The sequence below is a fragment of the Lissotriton helveticus genome, chromosome 6 (genome assembly GCF_964261635.1).
Source record: "Lissotriton helveticus chromosome 6, aLisHel1.1, whole genome shotgun sequence".
Lineage (NCBI taxonomy): Eukaryota > Metazoa > Chordata > Amphibia > Caudata > Salamandridae > Lissotriton > Lissotriton helveticus.
This window is the reverse complement of record NC_136067.1, coordinates 1,623,220,783-1,623,248,292: the sequence shown is the minus strand read 5'-3', so window position 1 is coordinate 1,623,248,292 and position 27,510 is coordinate 1,623,220,783. Positions and strand designations below refer to the sequence as shown.

At 47.9% G+C, this 27,510-nt stretch overlaps 1 protein-coding gene across 2 annotated transcripts in view; it reads right to left on the bottom strand.

The window, feature by feature from the left end:
- Positions 1-27,510, bottom strand: part of VPS54 (VPS54 subunit of GARP complex) — a 624,042-nt gene that overhangs the window by 490,284 nt on the left and 106,248 nt on the right. For both annotated transcript variants that reach the window (XM_078649430.1, XM_078649431.1), the window contains exon 4: positions 4,138-4,379. In XM_078649430.1, coding sequence (XP_078505556.1) covers positions 4,138-4,379 — 242 coding nt within the window. The remainder of the gene's footprint in view (positions 1-4,137; positions 4,380-27,510) is intronic.

Below are 27,510 nucleotides of genomic sequence, written 5' to 3'. Positions count from 1 at the left end.
TCTTTGATTTGATGCAAATATTTGCTTGAAAGCAAAACAGATGATGCTTTGCTTCCAAAACAAAATGTTAATAAAAAAACTGAAAGCAGAAAAAAAAACCATTTTGCTAAACTACTCTAAAATTTCAGGTACCATTTCTTGCAGCGTCATTTAGTAACATGTGATGATACATGCTAGTACTTCCCCAAAATATTCATAATGGAAAATCAGTGTTTCAATAAGATAATGGGAAACAAAAATAAACAAGCATTGGCAAAGCCAGTAGGCCTGAACTTGTTGGTCAGCTTTTTAGTTTTGTCAATGTGTGACTTGTTTTGGCATGGTTTATACCATGGTGTGGGAGATGCCAGATCCTCACCATTCTAACAAACATTGGCAAAAGCAAATAATGTTTTTGGTCTCAAAAAGCACACACTGCCACATAAGTTACTGGCACTGAACAAAACGACTGAGTGTGCTGATATGCTCCTTGTGAAAGAGCAGATTACTGTCACTCACAGTGAAGCCAGCCGATACAAAGAGAGAGAGAGAGACAGAATTTTAATAAACACAAAAGGTCACGGTCAACGCCAGACCAAATTAGGGGCCCAATTATTAAAGAAAGTTTTAAAAGTGCACCCTAGGTATATGTCCTTACTTTAAGTGCAGCTCTGTGGCTTTCGTGAATTACCAAGAAGTTACAGAAGTAGGACAAGAAATAGTACTGGTAGAAAATATTTGTGAACTATATTTTAGAATGAGCAAATAAGCATGTGTAGATTTGCTCATGAGAAAATCTGTGTGTTTGCAAGTTCACTTTCCCTCCAACCACTTATTTCCCAACTCTGGAGGAAGGTTTACGTCTGCCATTGTCAGGAGTAAATTTCCAACATTTCTCAGTATTGGAAAAGATTAGAGAAGAGTTGGTGAAAACTCTTAAAACATGCAAGTTAGTAGGTTTGCACAGACTCAAAAGGCATTCTAACCCTGGAACTATTACTTACCACTACCTTCAGCACAAGTATGTAAATCTGCAGAAACGTGGCAACATAAGAGGATTGCAAGTAGTCATACACTACTATGGTATGAGCCTTGGCATGGTCAGAGAGGCTGTATCAGAGCTCTTATGTAATGAGATTGCTGCCATAATTTGTTGCCTCACTACATGGCACCAAAAAGGCAAGTGGATTTTGTTACAGGACAAGTAGATGTATGAAGTAACCTGCCCCATGGACTAGTAGATATTTTATTAAATTCCACACCCCTGTAAAATCATACTGAAAAATTGTTTTTGCCCTAAACATAACCAAGTGGGGTTACCCAAAGAGGAACCATCATTAAAACATTCCCTAAAGATGAGACACTCCTCTCATTGATCAACTTACTCCCCCATTTCCATTCCCATGCTTTCATTCCTTCCTGGTCTACTTTCCAACCTCTACATCATGGATTTGAGGAGCTGTTTTTCCAGCAGAGGCACTGTAGCTATGGGAGGAAAGTATTGTGGAACATTAAGGTAGGCCAGTCGTGGTCTAGGTGTTGGAAGTTCCTCTGGTCCCCGAAGATCTGGAGTATTCTACTCAGAGAAATCATAAAGTCAATTGGCATCCAATGGATTGGTGTTGGTGGTCAATTATTCCCTTTTTGGGCCTTAGTCTTAAATAGTCATTAAATGTATTTCCTCCTCTTTATCCTGGTCTACTCTACCAAACAGAAATTTTGGCGAATAGGTCTCTAAGATTTTCTCCTGGGATGGGAACGTCTTCATCCATGTTGATATCTGATAATGCTAGTGGACTTTTAAAGGCAATAGTGGGTAAGGAGGGCACATATAGAAAGAGATGCTTGCAAAATCTTCTTTAACAAAAGAGCCTCAATAATCAAAAAAACATATTTTCCTTATAACGGGTTAGATTGCATCCAAGCTTTTCATCAAAGGTTGCGGGGTTTGTTTTGAAAAGTTTAAGATCAAGTTTTGTATTAGACAAGTGCTTCTGAGAGGTAATGCTGTCAATTCTTTTAACAATGTAGGCTTTGCCAGGTTGTCCATGTGTACTTAGATTAGAACTTGTGTGAGCAATTACTATACATATTTCTTAACAACTCACATGAAGTCAGTACCTTAGAGCCTTTCTCCCTTGTCAGGCAGATCTCTTCTTCCATAGTGATTTTTTTCTTGGAATAATGGAGTTGGTTAATTGTACCACAACACAGTTATACCATTCGACATTCAACAAAATTAAGCTTCTCCTCCTGTCTGCAAGGGCTTTCTCTGAGAAACAAGGCCAGTTTTTAAAGTCACCCAGAATTTGCTGTGACAGGGGATGGAATGGCCCTTCAAGAAGAGCTTTGTGATGCCACAGACTTTCCAACTTTTAAACTGCCCTTATGGGCTGCTCAGGTTCTTCTGAGTAACCTATGTGGGTTCGTGTTCAACAGGAACCCATGTGGGTTGCAGCAGTCTCTTAATGAGAGCTTTGAGGGTCTCTTTCAAGCCTGAAGCCTTGGGTTACCTCTTTCTTCTCTGGATTCCTGATAGGATTTAAAATATTGTTCTCTTACCTTGATAGGTGATACCATTTGTCAGTCTTAAAATAATGTCCCATTAAAAAATGTTGAGCTAATATTGAGGTATACCCCAAACTTTTTAACATGTGATGTGTGCTAAAGAAATGGAAAAGGGGCTCTGGGGGAAGGGTGTTATATTCATCTTGTGCTCGGGTCTGTGGCTCGCGCGCTGAGCTCGTGTCTGCCTTTCTGTTGCCAGGCTCGAGAGTTCGCTGATAGCCGTTAGAGGCAGTTTGTGTCCTGACGCTGTTAGTCAGGTTTCTCCTATGCTCTAGCTTATAAATAAAGCTATTTCCAGGAACAACCTTCCTGTCTCCCGTGGTTCCTTACAACATTTTATGGCGACGAGGGTGGGATTATAGTATAAAGGGAACCTGTGTCTACCATAAGTGTCAGAATTTCCCCATTTACACCGAAATCAGCTTTTGGTCTTGCTAAAACAACATTCTCGACATTATTGATGTCTCCTTTCGACATAATCATCATGACTTCTGCTTCATCCTCATTTCCCTCACACTCTACCATGGCAACCTTTTTAAAGGTACTAATTCTGCACATACGTGCAAAGTGTCCCCTTTTTCCACATTTCAAACAATCTCTAGTCAAGGCTGTACAATTCTTTGACTAACTTTATTGTTTCTCTGCCAAAGGAAAGGAGATGTGTTATATTCATCTTGTGCTCGGGTCTGTGGCTCGCGCGCTGAGCTCGTGTCTGCCTTTCTGTTGCCAGGGCTCGAGAGTTCGCTGAAAGCCGTTAGAGGCAGTTTGTGTCCTGACGCTGTTTACCGGGTTTCTCCTATGCTCTAGCTTATAAATAAAGCTATTTCCAAGAACAACCTTCCTGTCTCCCGTGGTTCCTTACAACAAAGGACTTACGTTTAGCCACATCAAAAGCTGCACATAAAATAGTCCAGAAGAGTTGGACAGGCTACCGCATTAACCAGGATTTAGGTGCTATGTAAAATGCACTGAAGGATCCTAGCTTGACAATGGGAACTTAATCAAAGCGTATTAGTCTATGATAGAGCCTGTCTGTAAAAAGCATGCACTTTTTTTTCCCCAACTACACCCTTTATTGGAACTAATATAGGGTAAAATCCTCCAATGGTGATTTTTCATCACAAGGTTGGCCAGACACATCCAATGGAACAGTAGCATACCTTCATTTAATATTTCAAGCAGTTTGGATGGATCACTGGCTGCGCGAATCCAAATTCCCCATCTTGAGAATTCTAAGACTTTCCATAACAAGTGCATTTCATAATGTAGCAAAAACCGTTAAATGGTTTCACTTTTGTTTACAGGCAAGTGCCATTTTACAGTAAAGCAAGTCTTGACACAACTCTCAAACCATGTGCAGGCCTTTATTGTCCCTCTATAAAACTGATAACAGAATAGTTAGTCCCTTGTGTCTTCTACCCATAAAACAAAATGAGGCACTCCAGGCTGTCTCAATTGCTATGTAACACTACTTTATTGTTACACACAGCATGTTATTTGTATTATTTCACATACATAATGATATTTACATCAAAAACATGTTCATGTGATTTAACTGTACTTCTGTTACTCACAAGGATGGAGACTTACCGTAGTAATATCTTGTTTGTACGATGCAAAACTTTCCTTGGTAATCACAGGGAGGTAGAATGAAGGCATGACTTCGGTCTCCACAAAGTCTAGTCCCCATGTTTTTGTAAAGAAATCAGATTCTCTTTTTGCCAACCTAGGATCGTTTAGTGCAGCTGGAAGGTTTACTTTGGAATGATAAATTGTCCATCTGTGCTGATCTGCAACAACCGATGGGCCATCGCACAAACTGTTGGGTTCACCTGTAAAGACAAAAGTCACATTGATTAACTAGGAATAACACCTTTTGCATTAAACAAAACTAGCTAACTGAAAAAATTAAAATGTTTACGCATATGGAGCACATTAACAAAGCAAATAAGGTGAAAAGCCTGACACTAACAAAGGACCCAAGACAGCTAGTGTGATGAGAAAAAAGCATGTAATTGTAATCGGTCCAAATTACATGTATTTACTATTTTAAAACTGAGTATTAAATATCATGTAAAAACGTCAATTAAAATTGAGAAGAAAGGGGCGTGGCTTGGCGCGCGGCAATGGCGGTCGCAGCTTTCTAGAGCTCCCGCTTGCCCGCTACTTATCCGATAGATTATCCTGACCCCCGGACCTCTTACTCTCGCCCAAAGTGAGGCGATTACTGCTGCGAGTGCCTGGTTTCTTCCGGCGGGGTCGGCGGAGCCCCGGGTGCCGGATCGCGGCTGGGAGACGGCGAGGAGTGTGCGGCCCGGTGCTCCGCTGGGAACCGGGGGACTCCATTTTGGCGCACCCGAGGCCGGTGCTACCGGTGTGGCGTGGCCGCCCAGCCGCTTGCCTGGCGCTGACTTGGCCCAGCGGGATACCACACATCAGGCGCAACCCCCCCCCGAGAGCCCGGCGGGGCACTTGGGGATCCAGAGGGGCGTGGGCTCGCCCTGCTGTGTGCTGTGGCCTTGTGGAGCCGGCTGGACCGGGGCCTCGGATTTCGCGACTCCCGCCCGGGGCTCGCTGTGGGCGGCTGCAGCCTCCGGGGTCGGACGGGGCCTGGTCGCTGAGCCTGGCGGAGATCCTCCCTGCTGCCCCTACACGGCGGACGGCCTGAAAGCCGTGGGTCGACGGCCTGGGGGCCCTGTGGCGATTTGTGAATACCCGCGCCTGTGCATGGCGAAGTGAGGCCTGGCATTCCGGAGAGGCGCCGGGACCTCGATTTTGGCGGTCACCGACTGGGCGGCCTGTGGGTGGGTCGGCTGGCCCGCCACCCGCCATTGGACTTTGGCTGTGAGACAGGTGATTTTCTCCTCCTGGGACCCTGCGAGAGGGGAGTGTGTCCTGGTGCCGCTGCACTGCCTGCTCCGCTGGGGAGCCGAGTGATCGGGCTGCGGCCGAGGCTTGGAGGGCTGCGCTCCCCCATCGATTGGACCTGCGCCTTCACTGCTTGGAGCCTGGTGGTGCTCGGAGCTCCCCTGCCCTGGGGCTCTGGCAGTGGCTGGACGGCGGCAAACAGATCGAGACGTCTTGGCTTGCCAGGAGCCCAGAGTCGATCCGTGAGTACCCCCTTCCCCCTGGGTCCCCGGGCCCTGCTGGAGTTTGGGCGGACGCTGTAGGGGCCCGGGGGCAGTTTGGAGAGGTTGCCTGGCGGCCTGGGGGGATTGGAGGTCCCTGGTTGTCGGCGGGTGGAGTGCTGGCCTCGGGGCCTGTCTAGACTTTGCTTGGCCAAGGGGCTTCACCACAGAGACAGTTCACTGGGCCCCGCTGAGTGACCAACTGCCATCGTACGGCCTCCCTCCCCTGCTATACTTGTGAAGGGGCTGGGGGTCCCTGACGGCTATTCCCACATACGTGGTGGATACTACACGAGAGACTCGCAGCCATGACCAGGGGGGGTGGCGGTCCTGCCAAGCAGGTGACAATCGACAAGTTCACCGGGCCAAGTGGGGGCCCTGGTCCATCGGGAGGTGGACAGCAGCAGGGAGGTGGACCCGACAACGCGGCACTAATGGAGGCCATTACCCAATCAAGAGATGCGCTCGATGCCAAGATCGGAGCGGTGGGCGCCGATGTCACCCTCTTGCGACAAGACTTGCAGAATGCTGTGGCGAGGATCACAGAAACTGAATCCAGGGTGTCGGTTGTGGAGGATGATGTCGACACGCTTAAGAAGAAAATGTCGGCAATGGAGACGGCGCAGCGGGGCCTGGCGCTTCGGGTGGAGGACGCTGAAGGGCGCGCGCGCCGCAATAACCTTCGCTTCGTTGGCTTTCCAGAACGATGTGAGAAGGGCAACATGGAACAATTTCTCAAGCAGTGGCTGGAGTCCTGGCTGCCCCCAGAAGCTTTATCTAACTGCTTTGTTATTGAACGCGCGCACCGCGCCCTATCGCAGATGCCGCCAGAGGGTGAACGTCCTAGGGCAGTGATTGCTAGGCTGCTGAACTACCATGATCGAGATGTCATTCTACGGGAAGCGAGATCCAGAGACTCTCTTCTATATGAGAATCGTAAAATAATGATCTTCCCTGATTACACGAAACTGGTGCAGCAGCAGCGCCAATCCTTCACGAACGCCAAGGCGAAATTGCGCGGCCTTAAACTTCAGTACTCTCTGTTGTACCCAGCGCGCCTGAAGGTGATTTTTCAATCTCGTACTCTGTTCTTCGATACTCCTGAGGACCTCTTCAAGTGGACCGACGAGACGGTTAGGGTTCGGCCGAACCCCCAGCCGGGGCTGAATCCGGGGCCCTCGAGGGAGGTCTCACAGGAGAGGACCAGACCCAAGAGACATCGACGATCCAGGTCACGTAAGCGCTCGGCCTCCCTCAGCAGTGTCCAGGCCAGTGGTGGGACAGCGGATTCAGACCAATCTGAGGTGGATAATGGCACGACCTGATGGTGTTGCGCTCCTCTGAACAGTGGTGACTGCAGGTTTTGGCCACAGGAGTACGAGCACTCGAGGTTCGATAGACTGGTGGCGTCAGTACTGCCTTGAGATTGCTTTGCGGCTGATCACTGAACGTGAAAGGGGATTGTGAGTGGGGGGTTCGGGGGGTACATATAAGGGGCTACTGTTCTCCTGCGAATGTGGGAGTTTGAGGGGGGGGAGGGTTGTGACTACTAGTTCTGGGGGAGTTGGGATCCATTGGCATGGCCGGCTCAGGGCTCCCTGTTCTGGACCCGGAGTCGCCCATGCCGCGACAGGTACTTCATGGTTTTTTGAGGTATAGGGTGGGGGGTGGAAGGGTGCGGGTGGCTGGTGACGAGGCCACTGAGTTGGGACTGTACTTTGATAGTGACTATGATAACATTCATTTGATGGTTAGTTCTGGGGTTCAGGGTGGGACGGGAGTAGCTCGTCGTGTTTTTGGGGTGTTTTGGGGCGGGGGGGTGGGTCTGCACGTGTGTTTTGCTGTGGTGTTCTTTACTGTGCATGATGAGCGGCAATGGCAAGGACACTCTATTTGATGGGTCCCACTGGACTATGGCTGAAGAGACACATAGCCTTCCTGGGGCATCTCTGCGGGTGATCACATGGAATGTCAGGGGGATGCTTGACAAGATTAAGCGAGGTGCAGTGTTGCGATGGGGGAAAAATGAGAGTGCTGACATCTTCTTGCTCCAAGAAACCCACATGATGGGCTCCAAAGTGCTGGGCCTGCAGAGGTTTGGCTGCCACCAGGTTTTTCATGCCGGTTTTTCCCGGGGATCTAGGGGTGTGGCCATTCTGATTCATCGCCGGGTGGCATACGTCCATGAGAAACAGTGGGTTGACCCGCAGGGTCGATTTATTTTTGTCAAGGGCATGGTGGGCACTGAATCTGTGGTTTTTGGGAGTGTCTATGCCCCCCCTCCCCTGCAATGGGCCCTGGCCGAGAAACTTTTCACGGTGTGGGAGGACATTCCTGATTCCTTAGCGATGATTGGTGGTGATTGGAACGACGTACTGAATGCGAGTATGGACCGCCAGCGGCGCCGAGATGTGAATGTTGCTGCCCCCCCCCCCTGTCCGCACCAGACTGCATGCTTTGACTGAGGGACTGGGTTGGTCGGATGCCTGGAGGCACATGCATCCTACCGCGCGTGAATATACGCATGTCTCCGCTGTGCATGGCTCCTACTCAAGATTGGACTGTATGTTTGTGCCTAGTGGCTGTCTGTGTAGAGTGAAGAGTGCTGACATCTTGCCTAGGGGTCTGTCCGACCACTCCCCGGTGTCGGTTAGGGTGGAACTCCGCCGACAGCGCCAACCGTTTCGGTGGAGGATGTCCTCGTGGCATCTACAGCAGCCGGCCTACGTGACACACTTACGGGAAGCGCTGGATCTCTATTGGCGAGAGAATCTTGTAGGGGACGTGGATGCCGGGGTGGTGTGTGTAGCCATGAAGCCCACTATCCGTGGAGTGGACATTGCGTGGTGTGCCGCGGCGCGTCGGAAGCGGAGGGAACTGATTACGGACGCGGCCGCGCGGGTGGCAACTTTAGAAGAGCAGAACCGCGTGGGTGGAGGTGAAGCCGGGTTGCGACTCCTTCAGGCTCAACAGGCCTATGCATCCGTCCTACTGGATGAGGCTAGACAGGCGTGGCTGGCTACGCGTAGTAGAATATACCAGTGGGGGGACAAATCATGTACGATGCTTCATAGACTCTGCCAACGCCATCTCCAGCCGCTTACGCTGCCGGGACTCACGTCTGCCGACGGTGAGGTCATTACTGATCCAATCGAACTGGCAGCGAGTTTTGCCGCTTACTTTGCTACCCAATACGCCCCTTGCGACCGCCTGTCCGCTGACGAGGTGATTAAATTTATTGAGGACCTGCCCCCCAAGGCAGTGTCTGAGGAAACTAGGCTGGCATTAGATGTACCCCTTACGGCTGAGGAACTAGGCGATGCCCTGGGACAGCTAAATACTGGGAAGGCCCCTGGTCCGAGTGGCTACCCGAGTGAGTTCTTTAAAAAGTTTCATGTACAGCTGGGGCCCCATTATCACCGCGCGCTTGAGGCTGCGCGTGAACGGGGCTCACTGCCCAAGGACTGGAGGCACGCCGAAATTGTGGTCTTCCAGAAGCCGGGTCGACCCCCGGAGAGGCATGACTCGTATCGTCCCATTTCCTTACTCAATCTTGAGGCTAAAGTTCTGGCCAAAGCTCTGGCGAATCGCTTGTCCCCACATATCACAGATCTTGTACATCCGGATCAGGCCGGGTTTATGCCCCATAGAGCGACGCGACATAACATCAGATGCGCACCGGCGGCGATTGACGCAGTGGGAGCCACGGGAGAGCGAGCGGCTTTGTTACTCGCGGACATTAATAAGGCCTTTGACTCTGTCAGCTGGACCTACCTCTTTGCGCTATTGCCCCGACTCAATCTAGGCCCGGTTTTCCTGTCCTATATCAGGCTACTATACACTGATATTACGGCCTCGGTGCGGGTTGCAGGGGCAGTGTCGGAGACTTTTCCGATTGGTCGAGGGACTCGACGTGTCGGAGACTTTTCCGATTGGTCGAGGGACTCGACAGGGATGTCCACTCTCCCCCTATCTCTTTGCTTTACTTATGGAGCCACTAGCTGCCTGGGTGCGCATAGATGCGCAAATGCGGGGGTTTGTATGGAATGACAGCTTAACTGATAGAATTGCGCTGTACGCGGACGATGTCCTTTTCTTTCTTACTGATCTGCAGCGCTCGGGACCGCGCGTACTGGAAATTATGCAAATATTTGGGGAAGTCTCAGGTCTCTTTCTGAATCTGCGTAAATCTATCCTCTGGGTGCTGGATGGAAGCGATGTGGCGGATCCTTGGACGCTGGAACTACAAGTGGCTCCACACGGCCTGAAATATTTGGGAGTGTTCCTGTCGAGATCGGCAGACGTTGCTTGGGAGCGCAATGTCGTCCCAGTTTGGGATCGAGTACAGTCGGATGTCAAAACTTGGTCTCGGATGCCCCTCTCGATGTTTGGCAGGTCCGCCATTTTTAAGATGGTGGCGCTTCCACGTCTCCTTTACCAGTTGCAGAACCATCCGTATCCGATTGCACCCCAGTGGTTCCGGCAGGTTAATTCGATCTTAGGCCGTTTTCTATGGGCTGGGGGGACGGCCAGAGTGGCACTTCGTACGTGCTTCTTGTCCACCTATTGTGGTGGCCTGGCCACCTCGGACCTGTTGTCCTATTACCAGGCCGCACATCTGCTTATCCTGAACGACTGGTGGTATAGCGACAGGGGGGATCCGGCTTATGCCCTGGAACGCTCCTTGATGGGCGACAACCCACTCCACACAGTACTTTACTCGGCCCGCTTGCGGCGGGATCTGCCGAGAGTAACATGCCTTGTTTTTGCCATATGGAGACAGGCCTTGCGCCGCATGGGCTGGTGGGGTCGCCTGACCGCGGAGACGCCGCTATGGCGTAACGGTCTATTACCTGAGTTGTCGGCGTTGACAGGATTCGATGGCTGGGATGCGATAGGGATTTCGCGACTGGGAAATGTGATGTCCGGTACGACGCTCAAGTCCTTTCAGGCACTTAGGGCTGAGTTCGATATGCCCCAATCCCAATTTTTTGGGTATTTACAACTGCGCCATGCATTGTGGCCCAGCATCGCCAACTTAGATTCCCTCCCCGATTTTAGTCCCATCGAGGCGAAAGTCTTTATGGGGGATCTGGGAGAGAAAAAGGTCTCTCGCATCTATCAGACTTTGGTCACTCATTGCTCCTCCACCCTTCTTCCGTTAAAGGCGACTTGGGAAGCTGATGTTGGCCCCCTCGATGAAGATGACTGGAGGGAGGCTCTGGAGTCCCCTAGGGGAGCAGCCATTGCTATGCGGCTTAGGCTCATTCAGTTCCAAATTCTCCATAGGGCCTACTTCACCCGTGAACGATTGTGGAAGGCTGGCCTGATTGAGTCCCCGGAATGTTTGCGCTGTGGAAATGCAGTGGGCAGTTTGCTTCATACATTATGGTCATGCCCGAGGCTGGTGGGCTTCTGGAGCGGTGTGTGGGACTGCCTGTCGGAGGTATTGGGTTGGACTCTTCCTCGCACCCATCGCCTAGGCCTGATCCATGTTTTAGAGGGAGTTGGTGGAAATGTATATAAACGGCACTTGCTGCTTCTGGGTCTGGTGGTGGCCAAAAGGGACTTGGCCCGAGCCTGGAAGGATGTGAGGGCCCCCCCCCTGGGTGCATGGAGGGCCGAACTAGACTTTTGCATGGGCCTGGAACGGCCGATCTTTGAAGCACGCGGTTGCCCCCGCAAACATTTCAAGATATGGAAGAGGTGGGCCGAGTATAGGGGGTTGACTCTTGACCCTCCAGCAGCACTGGAGGAAGACCTCTAGACTTGTGTTGTTGGCTAGTTCTTGCATTATGCTACAAATCTTCTTTCATGATGTGACACAGCGGCGAATACTACACACGTGCTAAGGGGTGGGGTGGGACGTTGGGAGGGAGTTGGGAGGAATGGGTAGTTAGTTGGGTTTAAAAAAGGTGGGGGAAGGCATAATAATGTTCCTATATATCTGTCTTTTCTGGATTGCTTAGCTGGACACTTGGTTCTGTACTAAAATGGAGAATTGATGCTTGGTGGTGATCTCCTGATTGTGGGGAGCCACGCATATTTCTTGCTTATTCCTACCAATAAAATTTGTTGTGAAAAAAAAAATTGAGAAGAAAGAAAAGAAAATGTTCAAGGTAGCAAAATGAAATGAAATGGAAATGTATATAGCGCAAACAATTACCCGGAGGTGTCAAGGCGCTAGCTCGTTAAGTAACTATGCCGTAAAGTCTAGTTAGAAATTCAGATATTAAACAGCCACGTTTTTAAAGCTTTCCTGAAGGCTAACAATTCAGTTCCAACTTTTAATATCGGAGGAAGAGAGTTCCAAAGTCTGGTAGTGCCAACCAAAAAGCTTCTGCCACCCCAGTAGCTTTTCTTGAAATAACATGGCTATCTAATTAAATACAGTCTTCATAAAGGCAACCCTATGCAAGAGATACTTTTTCTTTTTTTGTTTCTAAACAAAGTTTTATTATGTCAAAGGTTAAATTCAGTGCAGAGCTCCTTAACCCAGGAACCATCTGCCATATTAGACATTGAAGATTATGGTCATTGACATGTAGTTTATACATTATCATGGTTATGCGAAACATAACATGATATAACATGTGTATTTGTAAAGCGCACGTTCACCCCAGCAACGGGGTATCTTGGCGCTGAAATAACAGATGTATATTGTTACCCAACTCAATGGTACTCATTTTATCGACCTCCAATGGATGAAAGGCTGAGTGGACCCGCCGGGATTTTAACCTGTGACCATGAGGTCGAACACAGGCCCCGGCAGTGGATGCATTAGTCCACTGAGCCACCAGACCCGGCTTTAACAATACAACATAAACGTATTGTACCCGCCCCACCCGTTGCACTATTCCACTACAGCATTTAATTTGCCACCACATCGCCCAACCAAACAAATACATTCCAACACCATAGAATTGGTCCCTTACCCAAGAGGCCTGCATGACAACATAGACACAGATACTTCCACTGGGGGCACTGGGCCCAGATAGAGGTCCCGGTAGTCTGCCCATCTTTTCCAGACCTTGGGGTGCTTTTGCGGGCATCCCCGGGCTTGAATATTGGGATCTCCAATCCCATACAAAAGTCCAGCCCATTTTTCCATGCTGAGAGAGAAGGTGGGGCCGATGCCTTCCACAGCGTTGCAATATTCCTTTTAGCCAATGTCAGCCCAACAGTAACAGGTGCCTCTTGTATATATTACCTCCTGTACCCTCCATGATATGTAAAATTACTGATCTTGGTGAGGAGGGGAGCTCCCACCCAAACACTTCTGCAAGACAGGCCAGAACCCCCTTGCAAAATCTCGAGTGTGTTGTACAATGCCAGATTGTATGTATTAGGGATCCCTCCTCCCGACCACACCTCAGGCATTTCGGGGATGACACTAGCCCCGCCCTCCACAACCTGAGCCTGGTATAATAAACGCGGTGAAGGTACTTAAATTGGATAAGAGTAGCCGCGTTGCTATCGATGCTCCCAGAGGGTAGGCCAGTGCATCCATCCAATCATCTCCGCCTATTTGGCCAAGATCACCCACCGATGCTTCTCTAAGTTTATCTAACGTAGTCGAGCTGTTGGTCACTAGTGACTGATAGATTTTTGAGATTTTAAAAACCAGCAAATCGCCCATGAACACCTTGGCTTCAATAGGACTGAATTCGGGGAGAGCCTCTAATCCCGAGATACTAGGATAAATGACGTGCCAAAATTGGAGGCATTTGTAGAATTGAGTTTTTGGCATTTGATACTCTTGCTGAAGATCTTTGAATGATTTCTGAAGAGAGCCTCTCATCACGTTTCCTAATGTAGAGATTCCTATATTATGCCACCTACGAGATCCGGGTAACGCAGCAAGCTGTGGCAATTGGCTATTGTGCCACAGTGGGGTTTCCCCAGTCAGCTTGTTCCACCACCCCATCCAGCGGAGGGACTATTTCCACACCTGGAATACTACCCAAGAGATACTTTTAAACACCACATCCAAGTCTTGTTTTAGTTTAAGAGAATCCTTACAAAAAACTCCTTCCTGACGTATTGGAAAAAGCAAAAAACAGGGTCCGCCATGAATGTTTCGTTTTAACTTATAGATGAGTAAGACTAGATATTGGACTCAACAGTGAATCCATGGACGCCCCTAATGTTGGATCAAGATCTCAACCACTTTTTCTGTAAGCAGACAATGGAATTGTATTATCACACACAGCTAACAGGTTGCAACATATGATAGATAGGGATGTTCCGGATATGGATTCTATCCTATCAGTACATATTTTTATCAAGTTATTTATGATGATAAAAGAACTCACAACTTGGAAATAGGAGCTACATTTTCTCAAATGTATGTTAATTCCTTTACCTACCTGGGAGTTTTGTTACCCACTATAGAAATGGACGTCCATTATTCTATGGAAGAATGAGCAAAAGAAAATGAAAGGTATGTTTAGGATTTATGAAGCACTGAGCAACTCAAAAATGAAATGGGGCAGAATTTTGGAGTTATGTAAATACCTCGTCTATACAGATGGAATAAAATTGCCACCTCAGGAAACTCTTCAGGTATCTGCTTTCTGATCTACCTTTAGTCAAACTTGGACACCTCACTTGTCTGTTTAGAGAGAGCATCAAGCTTGTTCCAAATAAACATTGGGCTTCATTATGGTTAAAACCCAAGGTGGGCATTTTCATTGTTACTGTACAAAATGTCATAAGTTTGGAGAAAGCACCAGTAATTTCATGGACTAATTACATAGAAGCGAGCGTTATTATTTTGGGAAATCACGGGCTCTGAATCTCAGATTTTTGGTGACAAGAAGAATGTTTGTGTGACATAGCTCTTGCTCTGTATTCAACTGGGATTAAGATGACCGCATATTTAGCCTGGAGAAAAGCTAAGAGTACACCAAGAGTCAGTTTCATCGCATCTCATTGGGTGTCTTCATTATTAGACTTTTTTAGGTTGTTAGTTCCAACTATTCATTCATATGCAGGCTGACAATGATGTGCTTGTTATTTTAAAATAAGTGCCAACTTGAACAGACTGGATAAAACAGCTTTCTATGGAAAAGAAGATGGATAGATATCAAGTACAGCACAACCAATCATACCCTGGTTTTCCTTAAAGAGAAATGTGAAATGATCAAGAAATTAAAAACCAGACAAAAATGAAAACAAATAGCTCAACTGGTTATTAATCCAATATAATGAAGATAGCTGAACTGTGATAACAATTGCAGGATGATTGTTTATATTTTAAAAATGGAAACAATCTTAATGAAGTTTATACACTCAATAAACTAACAGTTAAACACTTAGAAATGTACTGGCCTTTTCCCGGAGCCCTCGTAAAGTCACTGTCGCATGTAACTTCTCAAGTAAGTGATTGTTTGCCAATGCTTTCACAGGGACTGGAGTGCTATCTCACTGTTCAAATGTGCCAAATGTTCATATTTTGGTTGTCTCTCTTGTGGCGGACGTTATACAGTGAAGACAAAGGCGGTAATGTAATGGGAACTCACTTAAAATTGGCCTATGATTGAGTCAAACAGTTTCTAAGTACAGCATTAGTCAGAACAATGCAGCAAAGCCTGATGTTTTGAAAAGACCACAGGTTCCTGGGGAGGGTCTGTGGGGGACATGGTGGCCGGCAGAGATTCCTCAGTGTATTTTGCTTTAGAAAGGGAATGTGCTTTTCAAAAAAACAGGTCCTTACCTTTCCTTGTTTCGGGCAGGCGTTTTCGGCGGGGCTGAGTGAGTGTCTGGGTCCAGTCTTTGCATATGGAAAATCTCCCATTTTTAAGTGAAGTCCTTAAGGAGCCAGACAGCAGCAGTCGGCGCAGTGGAATAGGTCTCTGGGCAGAGGCAGCATCGAGGCTCAGCAGAGACCGGCAATCCTCCACACGGAGCTGCTGCCGGGGTATTCCAGGCAGCACGGACGAAGGCTAGGCATAGTTATCCCTGCCTCAACATTTTGCAGGAACGTCTTTTAGGAGAAAGAGAGTGGCAAATGACAGCGGGCCACATATGAGTTTGGCAAGAGGATGGGGATGTTGAAGAAGAACCCCACGAGACCCCTCTAACTCCCCTGCTACAGGCAAGAGAGAAGCAGCAACAGATTCCAGTTATTAACTAGCGATACAGAGCAGGATCAGTCTCAGCTACGTGGTTCTCGGCCGCAAAATTTAAGACCCCAGCCCCAAGGACAAGAAAGCCAGCTAGGTGTAGAGAAGATGATTGCAATCTTGATAGAAGAAATCAGAGGAAGTCTGCGATACTGGAAAAAAACAGGGAAAGATTTAGGTGGCCTGTGATGCCCTAGAGCCAAAATTAACTTCTTAATGGAAAGAATGTGTGTGATTGAAGCTTCTTTGGAGGAACTCAAGAGGGAGGTCGATGTCAACATGAAGAGATTGAGGCACTTATAATGGGAGCAAAAGATCTCCGTGACAAAATTGAGTCATTAGAAAATAATGCAAGAAGGAATAATATTAGAGTACTGAACGATCTGGAATGTTCAGCGAGAAAGAACATTAGAGGCTACCTGGTTAATCGAATAAAGGATTTTATCCCTAGCATGGCCCCTCTAATACCGGAGGAGGACATATAGAGGATTCATCAAGATCCTTTCCCAAAAGAGGCAGTCAAGAAAAACCTAAGGAAAATTTTGATTAACTGCAAGTCCTACTCTCTTAAGGAAAAAGTTCTGATTGAAGCCCTAAAAACTGGCAGTTTCACTTAAGGGGAGTGGATCTTCAGTGTCAGGTTGGATATTCCCAGAGGTACTCATCATAGATAGTGGGAGCTAGGGAACTACATTCAGGAGTTTAGATCACTGGGAGCCAATGCCCAGATGAGTTTCCCTGCCCCTCTGAAAATCATGTGGAATAATAAAATGCATAATATAAGGGACCCGAAGGAAGCAGTAATTTTAGTGGTATAGATTAAAGCACATCAGAAAGTAAATCGATATCACTGAGGAAAACGAGAGTACTAATAGCTATATATTTCCAAGATATACCCAATGGATTCAGGGAGGGTTTCCCAGGGTGGGGGGGGGGGGTGTCACTGGCACAACAGTAGTTTTGCGTTATAATTAAGCACTGGGTGTGGGTGCATGTAGGGGACAAAGAAGACAATTTTTAGTCCTCATTTGCAAAGAGATAATACGAAGGCTTTTATGGAGCTCATATAGGTATAAGCTAGTTCCCTCTTTTTAGATTAACATACCAGAGTTGTCAAGTTTTGTTCCCTTAAAGGTCTTAACTTGGAATGTAAGCAGCCTTAAAGTAAAACTAGAAGGAGAAGAATTCTTGAATATTTGTGGCTTTCATTCAGTGAAGTCATAATTTTACAAGAGACCCACCTGTTAAAAAAAGAATGGGAAGAAATTATAGAGAAACAAAAATGGTTAGACCATTACTTGTGCACCAGTCAGTCATGTTGTGTTAAGGGGGTGGTACTCCTCATTAAAAAAAATGATCAAGGCCGCTTTGGGGGGCTATATGGCACATCAAGGCGGAGAGATGAGCGATCGCAAAGGTGAAGATATAGAGTACATGATACACTTTTGGGGTATTATGGACCAAACATGGATGGCTCTGCCCCCCCTTCAAGCTCTGTATAATCAGCTTCTGGAGGTTAAATTTCCCATATTATTAGGAGGGGATTTTAATGTGCTCATAGGCCCTGTTTTAGATAGATCTACGACAACAGACACGGCAAATTCCCCCCAAATTAGAGCACTAGTAAAACAATTAATAAAAGATATGGGCTTAGTTAATATTTGGAGACTAAGAGCAAATAGAAAGCAAAGTATATCTTTTCACTACACAAAGTATGTGCATTTTTCCAGTATTTATTTTTTCAAAGTGGATATCAAAAATGAGCAAAAAAGTCAATTAATTGGAACATGTATCGGAACATCTTTCTGATTACTCAGCACTTAGCCTAGAATTTCAGCTAGATAAAATACCAGTTCCCCCCCAGATGGTCTGTAAAGTGAGCACTATTATTGGACTCACACGTAATAGATCATCTGAAGCAAGATTTGAAATAATTGTAGCTGTGGATGAAAGGATAAAGAGTACAAGAACTGACCTTGCAAATTATTTTGAAGCAATAATACGGATTAAATGAGAAGCCAGTAAATAGGCCTACTATGAATATGGAGAGTGCTGTGGAAAACTATTGGCTTGGAAAACAAAGGTGGAACAGACTGGAAACATCACTAAAGCAATTCTAATTGAGGAAACAGGTAAAATATGCACTGAGGCATTAGGGATAGAGCAAGTCTTTACACACTTCTTGCAAAAGCTATATACAGAAGATCAAGAGGCGTCCAAAGACCAGATCGAGAGTCATTTCAGTGAAATGGTCATCCCGACCATGCAAGTAGAGAAGTTGAATTTCGGGATTAGTCCTGAAGAAGTGTCAGTGGCAATTAGGAAACTAAGGAGAGGAAAAGCAGCTGGCCTACCAAACAAAATACATATGTCACTAAAAGATCAGCTTAGCTTATTCCCGCTCTAACTGAACTGCTGAATGGTGCGTTCTCTGAATGGCAAGCTCAAAAGCGTCTTATGATGAGTCCACTGTTAGTAATAATTCTTAAGCCGAATAAAGACCCTAAGATTTCATATAGGCGGGGGTGCTAGGTGGCGCACAAGCGGAATGGTCGCCACTGTGTGAGGCTCCCGCAGACTGATGCGGAAATCCGACAATAATCCTGATTCCACCGATGTAAAGTGCCCAAAACGTGATGTGAGGAACCATAACTAGCGCGGAGTAAGCGGCGCTAGTTTCCTTAACACCCGCGGCGTTTCAAGGCGGAAAGCAGCAAACAGGAGCAGAGACCGAGATACGCTGACAACGTTCCTGGTGCCGCTGCGGGGCAGAGCTGGGCACGCGAGTGCCGTGGTCCCCACGAGGCAGATAGGCCTGCGCACGAAAATGGTGGCGATAAGTGGGCGTTGAACCTGCGACGTGCCACCCTTCATCGGGCACTGCAGACCAGGGAATTGCACTACAAGTAAGCAGGGCAGCTACTAGGAAATTTGGAGCACGGACGGCTGGGGATGTAATTTATGCCGGGAGACATAACGGCACTGCAGGATAGGCAGCTAGCAGGGCGGCAATAAGGGGAAAACAGGCTCGGCGAAACCCCAGAGGCAAGACAACTAGGTGGTCAGAAGAGCGCTAAACCAGACACTGGCATTCATTTGAAGGCACCTGGCTGGGGCATATCCACAATCCATATAACCGGGCCCTGAATTGACACAGCGCTGTGCTACCTTAACTGCAAACTAGACAACAGGGACAAGGCCAGCGGTAAACAATTTGGGGATCACTGACCACAGAGAGCGGCCAAATCGCGGCCATACCACAAAGAGACCGCCTACCGCCGGACGAGCTTGTGGTGCGGGCACTGCCAGCCTGGATTGAGAGCCTTGAAGTGGATCCTTTTCCCGCAGCTGAAGTGCCATTGTAAAATAGACCCGCATGCTGCCATAAATAACAGGGGGCCAAGGAGAATCTTATAGCACAGACATCACACCACTACAGATCCCACTGCCAGACATACCCTACAAACCGCTATAGGTGCCTGCACCAAGATGGGGAAGCCGGAAGCACGACAACCGCGGCTGACATTCGACGCCAAAAAATCCACCCGGCACCAACAAGCGGAGGTAGACAACAGAGCTGAAAACTTGCAGCAGGAACAGCAGCCGACATCAGGGGATGACATGAAATCGATTCAGTCAGAAATACGACAAGGCTTCGCGACCATAGCGGATAAAATGGACACGATGACAACGCGAATGGATGCGATAGCCCGCAAAGTTGAAGGCCACGAGAGACGCATAAAAGAGGCGGAACAACGCATCCCCGAGGTCGAAGATACCACTGCCCAAGTACACAAAGCAACGGCACAGATAGATAAATTGTGAAAGATCATAGCTGCCACAAACGAGGACATAGAAGCGCGAAGCAGAAGGAACAACATACGCGTTTTGGGAATACCGGAGAGTACGAATACGGGCAAGATGGAGGAGTATATAGAGAAATTACTAGTGGCAGTGGTGGGTACAGATCTGCTTTCTCCTCATTTCATCGTCAAAAGGGCTCACCGATCCCTTGGGCCATGGCCACCCCTTGGAAACACTCCCAGACCTATCATTGCCCGCCTATTAAAACTACAGAGAGAGGGATGTAGCTCTACGGGTGGCCAGGGAGAAAAAGCAGCTGCATTATGATGGGATACCCTTCCCCATGTACCCTGACTTTACGATGCACGTCCAGGAGGAATTACACAAATTTCCTGCAGTAAAACAAAAGCTAAGGCAAGCCCAGATCGACTACGCCCTACTTTACCCCGCCTGCCTTCGCATCACGCACCAAGGGAATCAAACATTCTTCACAAAACCTCAACAAGTTGAAGAATTCCTAAAGCAACTTAAAAAACAGAGGGAAAATGGCACCGACACCAGAAGACTCGCCCGCTGAAGACAGACACCAATCGCTGGTATCTCTCACTTCACTCACGATGATCATAGCCATGTTTGTGACACTCCAAATAGTAATGGGACAGGATAATACGCATGCAGGAAACAAGGCTTCACTAAAGACGCACGCTTCGGAGGGGGTGTAAAAACACTCAGGAGCCGGAAACCCTTGAAGCCTATTCAGGAGCTAGCCGCATGATGCAGCACACCTGGACTGGCGAGAGGTATTTGTGGGCCACCCAGCTGCGTTACCCCAACTGGGAGAACCCCACTACTTTTTTCTTATTGTTTATGTTTATCCCTATTCTTTTCTCAGGTTCACATCGGGAGGGAATGGACATACCTGTTACAATAGATACGTTTTTGGGCATTGGGTAGGGACACGTACAACTGGCATAATTGGGATGCTTCAGTGGGAGGAGGGTACAAATAGGGAAGGGGTCCCAGTACACAGTTTTAAAAAAAACAAGGTGGATAATTAAAGCAAGAATCCAAAACATAAACAAAAAGAACGGCTTTTCACAGGGACGTCAGATTCAACATTTCTCACAGATGCAGCTGACCGGTATCGGCGGCTCTGCAGGGATTTTTTCACGCAACAGGGACCTTGGATATCTTCCGGCCCTCATCCATTCCTTGCCCTAAACTCGTTCTCTCTGGACCGGAGCTTATATGCTCATCATCCCATGAGCTTTCCACGGAAGTTTGCCCCGCCACTTCACCCCTCTCCTGAGGAAGACCCCGTCTAAGGTCATAAGGATACCTATCTTTATTTTGGGGTCAAAACGTCGACAACTTACCCACTGGCCAGCTTTCACCTCAACCAGAAGATATTTACATACGCTTGTGGAGCATATCTTTGTCTAACTTAAGAAACATTTGTTGTTTTTTCTGGCTCCATGTTGAAGCCAGTGTTTAGTGTTTGCTGATAAGGGTCTCATGACCAGCACTTTTACCCTTCCCAAATATTTGCACGTACTCTCACTTACACTTCCCCCCTCCCTTACCCATTGGGGCACAAATGTTTTTTCTGAATAAATGATGCATTTTCCTTGTGATATACTTAACCTGCCGGCACATTGTGATTAAACAACAGTGTTCCCTTACAAGGATATGACCTTTTGTTTATGTTTTGGATTCCTGCTTTAATTATCCACCTTGGTTTTTTAAAACTGTGTATTGGGACCTCTTCCCTATTTGTACCGTCAGACACCCAGGTCCCAGTGACTGTATTTGGGTATACCCTTTTTCCCATAACGTCAGTGGGAGGGGAGGGGGTAGGGGGATGGGAGGTTCAATGTAACAGTAAACAAGATGCACGATATACTCTGAGAAACTAGGTCTCTTTATATGTACAAATGCTGACCTATGCAATCTCGAAAAGCATTAGTCACGAGGCGATAGGATGGCACAATGACTCTGGAGGATAAAACCACATTGAGGGTGATGTCTTGGAATGTCAAGGGCCTTGAAGATCCGAGAAAGCGGAGGCAAGTTCTGGCCTATTTAGACAGGCAACCAATTCAAGTGGCTTTACTACAAGAAACCCGCCTTAACCCAAAGGCCCACATCACATTTCCTAGCAAATGGGAAAGTTGTAGACTCTTCTCCTCCTACTCCTCGAATGCCAGAGGAACAGCCATACACTTCAAAAAACAGACTCGTTTTGAATTAGCATGGGCTATTGAGGATCCACACAGTAGATATGTTATAGCATGGGGACGATTGGCCAGAGACTCAGTCACGATTGCAAATTGTATGGTCCCAATACAGACAGCCCGAGTTTTTTACTAATCTGTGGGGCACAATACTGACAATAGGATTTACTCACATCATTGACAGGGGGGGGGGGGGGGGATTTCAACGTTGCCCTAAATCCAACTCATGACAGATCTAACGTGGCAGCACATCATTATACCAACTCACAGGAGTCATTACGGGGCATAATAGAGGAGGGCCGACTAATTAATAGCTGGCACTTGTGTTCCCTCCCACAAGTGCAGGAGGGAACACATTTTACATCCCACAGGGGGACATGGGCGTGCATTGACTACTGTCTCCTCTCAAGAGGCCTGGGACCAGCTATATGTAATGTAATGCACGTAGTTCACACTTTTTCGGAATATTGTCCAGTGAAGCTATAACTCACCCCACCAGGATATGACAGATCCAGATCGAGCTGGAGGCTACAACCCAATGCCCTGTTGGACATAGTATTTCAAGCAGAACTAGGCAATGAAATTAAGGATTTCTTTTCCTGGAACAAAGGGTCAGTAGACAGTATTGAGATGATATGAGAGGCTTTTAAAGTAACGAGAAGGAGATTCTGCATTTCTAAGGGCTTCGGGTTACTAAGGGATATACAGGGTACACTTCAGAAATTGGAGCAGGAACTGCGAGGGATGGAGAGACGAATGGAGCGGGGGAGAAAGGGCAGGTGCAAAAAGATTTCCGAGAGAAACTGTCTGAATATGAAGAAACTGCGACGAGGGAGACGAAATTTAAGGGACGCTATTGGGTGGCCCTCAAATATGGAGACGGCGAAAGGCCGGGAAAGGCATTAGCTGAAATGACTAGATGCCCACGCTTTAATACCCATGTTTAGAGATACAGGGGCCTGAGAAGGTGGCGCAACGGGACTCACTGACTATACTAGACACCTTCATCACGCACTACAGAACGTTATATGCATCCCAAAGACAGGGACCTATTGACCTTGACAGCTTCATGGGGGAGGTGGTGCTTGGATGGCTCGGTGATGCACAGAGAGAATTCCTGAGTCGCCCCTTTGAGATCGATGAAATCAGGGGAGCAATAATGCAGCTGAAGAACAGGAAAGCGCCAGGATCATACGGCCTACCCGCTGAATTTTATAAAAGCTACATTGATATCTTGGCACCGGTGCTGAAAGTAGTATATGAGGAATCCCTGGAAGTGGGAATACTCCCCCCCCCCCCAATCCCCCTTCGATGAGGGAAGCGATAGTTACATCCCTATTGAAACCTAGGAGGCCCCCCCCCCCCCCCGAGTCATGCGACTCTTATCGGCCACTGTCACTAATAAATTGCGACACAAAGATATTGGCTAAAGTCCTGGTTAACCGCCTAACTCTTCTAATGGACAAACTCATACTTCCAGACCAATCAGGCAGAGCCACCACCCATAATCTCCGTACCCTGTCCTCCTTGATCCAGACAGTAGCGACTGAATTCCCAATTGCCACGGTGTTCTTAGATGCCAACAAGGCATTTATTTTCGTGGAGTGGTATTATCAATTTGAGTATTACAACGAATGGTCTACCTGCTCCTATTTTTATCTTGGATTAAACTATTATACCACCAACCCACTGCCAAGATATTGATAAATGGACACCTTTCCCTGTCGATCTCTATCTCAAGGGGCACTCTGCCAGGATGCCCGTTGTCCCCACTCTTATTCGCCGTCGCGATTGAACCGCTGGGTTCTAGACTTCGTAAGTACCACCAAGATGAAGCATTTAGCTGTGGTCTACGCCAAATATTAATATCTATGTATGTGGATGATGTGACATTATATATTAGAGACCCCCAACAGAATATAAACCCCATACTACGGGAATTTATAGTGTTTGGTAGACTATCTGGTGTCAGTATTAACTGGGTGAAATCTCAGGTTTTTTCTCTTACAGCAGTGGTGCCTCAATTTCAGCTCGACTTCCCACTGTAATGGCGCGACACAGACCTTCGATATCTCGGTATACAGATAACCAGAGATAGAGAAGACACAATAAGGTTGAACTATGGTACAGCTATAACACGGCTAAACACTAATATTACACGTTGGGTCTTGCTGCCTCTCTCATTTGAAGGGCATGCATCCCTTACAAAAATGATCATACTGCCGCAGTTCCTATATCTATTCTTAAATATACCGTACCACCCTAGTCCCTATTTTCTTCAAAACATTACGCTCTGAACTAATCAGATTGCTCTGGGGAGGGAAGCAGCCAAGACTCAAATGGTCAATACTAACAAGACTGTATGATCAAAGGGGCTTCGACATTCCAGATTTCGAAATCTACTTTCTGAGTGCACAGGCTCACTACACCTATTATAGGGTGTATCCCCCTCGATACATGACGCAAGTGGCTACAGAGGATTCGCTTGCAGATCCTGTGCCACTGAATGGTATGATACACTGATCTACCCGTACCCGTTGGGGGGAGGAATTGGGACAGGAAGTGACAGATGACCATTGGCAATATTGCTGTCTCCAAACCGCACAGATTTCTGCTAGCTGCAGGCTACGGGTAATACATTATAAATACCTGCAACGCCTATACTATACACCAGTAAAAAAATATAGATTTAAATTAGCAGATAACGATAGATGTGAAAGGGGCAAACGACCAGGGGCTGGGTTCTTGCATCTAGCCTGGGAATGCCTGGGAGTGCAGGAGTTCTGGGAACAGGTGTTTACAGCACTCGAGAAAATGACTGACAGCGCACTGGAGAGAGACCCACTGATTGCACTACTGGGGTGCACAGCACAGATACACAAAAGAAAGGTGGCCTGTAGATGGGGTAGGGGGCGGGCCCCGAAATTCAAGGGTTGGCTAGCAGATTTAATATATTGCCAAGAGCAGACAACCACATATACTTAACTGCTACCAAGAACCTCCAAACCTAAAGACATATGGGGACCTCTTCAAGGATACCTACTTTCACAGAACTCGGAAGAGACAGCTTCCACATCACATGATGATGCGTGATTAATACAAAAAACAACAAGTGATGGACTGAATGTGGATCAATGTCACACACTCCCCCAGTCAAAAGATCTGGGCCCAAATCCATCGTTTTTTTGCACTCCACACCACCCTGGGTCAGATAATGGCTTTATGCAAATCAGCTCTGACCCTGTTGCCCCATGGGAACAGTCCAGTCCGAACTACAACAGCCATATCTTTCCCAGACCGGAATCAAGCATCCGAGGACCGGACCGGTTTCGAGGTAACACCTCTCTTCAGCCCGGCTAGCTTGACTCCAAGTGGTGTGGAGTGCCTGGGACCCACGTCTGGGCATCCCCAGCGCACTTAGGGCGGCAATTGCAAAAAACAACAAGTGATGGACTGAATGTGGATCAATGTCACACACTCCCCCAGTCAAAAGATCTGGGCCCAAATCCATCGTTTTTTTGCACTCCACACCACCCTGGGTCAGATAATGGCTTTATGCAAATCAGCTCTGACCCTGTTGCCCCATGGGAACAGTCCAGTCCGAACTACAACAGCCATATCTTTCCCAGACCGGAATCAAGCATCCGAGGACCGGACCGGTTTCGAGGTAACACCTCTCTTCAGCCCGGCTAGCTTGACTCCAAGTGGTGTGGAGTGCCTGGGACCCACGTCTGGGCATCCCCAGCGCACTTAGGGCGGCAATTGCAAAAAACAACAAGTGATGGACTGAATGTGGATCTATGTCACACACTCCCCCAGTCAAAAGATCTGGGCCCAAATCCATCGTTTTTTTGCACTCCACACCACCCTGGGTCAGATAATGGCTTTATGCAAATCAGCTCTGACCCTGTTGCCCCATGGGAACAGTCCAGTCCGAACTACAACAGCCATATCTTTCCCAGACCGGAATCAAGCATCTTGTTGTTTTTGCAATTGCCGCCCTAAGTGCGCTGGGGATGCCCAGACGTGGGTCCCAGGCACTCCACACCACTGGAATCAAGCTAGCCGGGCTGAAGAGAGGTGTTACCTCGAAACCGGTCCGGTCCTCGGATGCTTGATTCCGTTCTGGGAAGGACATGGCTTTTGTAGTTCGGACTGGACTGTTCCCATGGGGCAACAGGGTCAGAGCTGATTTGCATATCGCCATTGTCTAACCCAGGGTGGTGTGGAGTGCAAAAAAACGATGGATTTGGGCCCAGATCTTTTGACTGGGGGAGTGTGTGACATTGATCCACATTCAGTCCATCACTTGTTGTTTTTGCAATTGCCGCCCTAAGTGCGCTGGGGATGCCCAGACGTGGGTCCCAGGCACTCCACACCACTGGAATCAAGCTAGCCGGGCTGAAGAGAGGTGTTACCTCGAAACCGGTCCGGTCCTCGGATGCTTGATTCCGTTCTGGGAAGGACATGGCTTTTGCAGTTCGGACTGGACTGTTCCCATGGGGCAACAGGGTCAGAGCTGATTTGCATATCGCCATTGTCTAACCCAGGGTGGTGTGGAGTGCAAAAAAACGATGGATTGGGCCCAGATCTTTTGACTGGGGGAGTGTGTGACATTGATCCACATTCAGTCCATCACTTGTTGTTTTTGCAATTGCCGCCCTAAGTGCGCTGGGGATGCCCAGACGTGGGTCCCAGGCACTCCACACCACTGGAATCAAGCTAGCCGGGCTGAAGAGAGGTGTTACCTCGAAACCGGTCCGGTCCTCGGATGCTTGATTCCGTTCTGGGAAGGACATGGCTTTTGTAGTTCGGACTGGACTGTTCCCATGGGGCAACAGGGTCAGAGCTGATTTGCATATCGCCATTGTCTAACCCAGGGTGGTGTGGAGTGCAAAAAAACGATGGATTTGGGCCCAGATCTTTTGACTGGGGGAGTGTGTGACATTGATCCACATTCAGTCCATCACTTGTTGTTTTTGCAATTGCCGCCCTAAGTGCGCTGGGGATGCCCAGACGTGGGTCCCAGGCACTCCACACCACTGGAATCAAGCTAGCCGGGCTGAAGAGAGGTGTTACCTCGAAACCGGTCCGGTCCTCGGATGCTTGATTCCGTTCTGGGAAGGACATGGCTTTTGTAGTTCGGACTGGACTGTTCCCATGGGGCAACAGGGTCAGAGCTGATTTGCATATCGCCATTGTCTAACCCAGGGTGGTGTGGAGTGCAAAAAAACGATGGATTTGGGCCCAGATCTTTTGACTGGGGGAGTGTGTGACATTGATCCACATTCAGTCCATCACTTGTTGTTTTTGCAATTGCCGCCCTAAGTGCGCTGGGGATGCCCAGACGTGGGTCCCAGGCACTCCACACCACTGGAATCAAGCTAGCCGGGCTGAAGAGAGGTGTTACCTCGAAACCGGTCCGGTCCTCGGATGCTTGATTCCGTTCTGGGAAGGATATGGCTTTTGTAGTTCGGACTGGACTGTTCCCATGGGGCAACAGGGTCAGAGCTGATTTGCATATCGCCATTGTCTAACCCAGGGTGGTGTGGAGTGCAAAAAAACGATGGATTTGGGCCCAGATCTTTTGACTGGGGGAGTGTGTGACATTGATCCACATTCAGTCCATCACTTGTTGTTTTTGCGTGATTAATACAAGGCACTACTCAG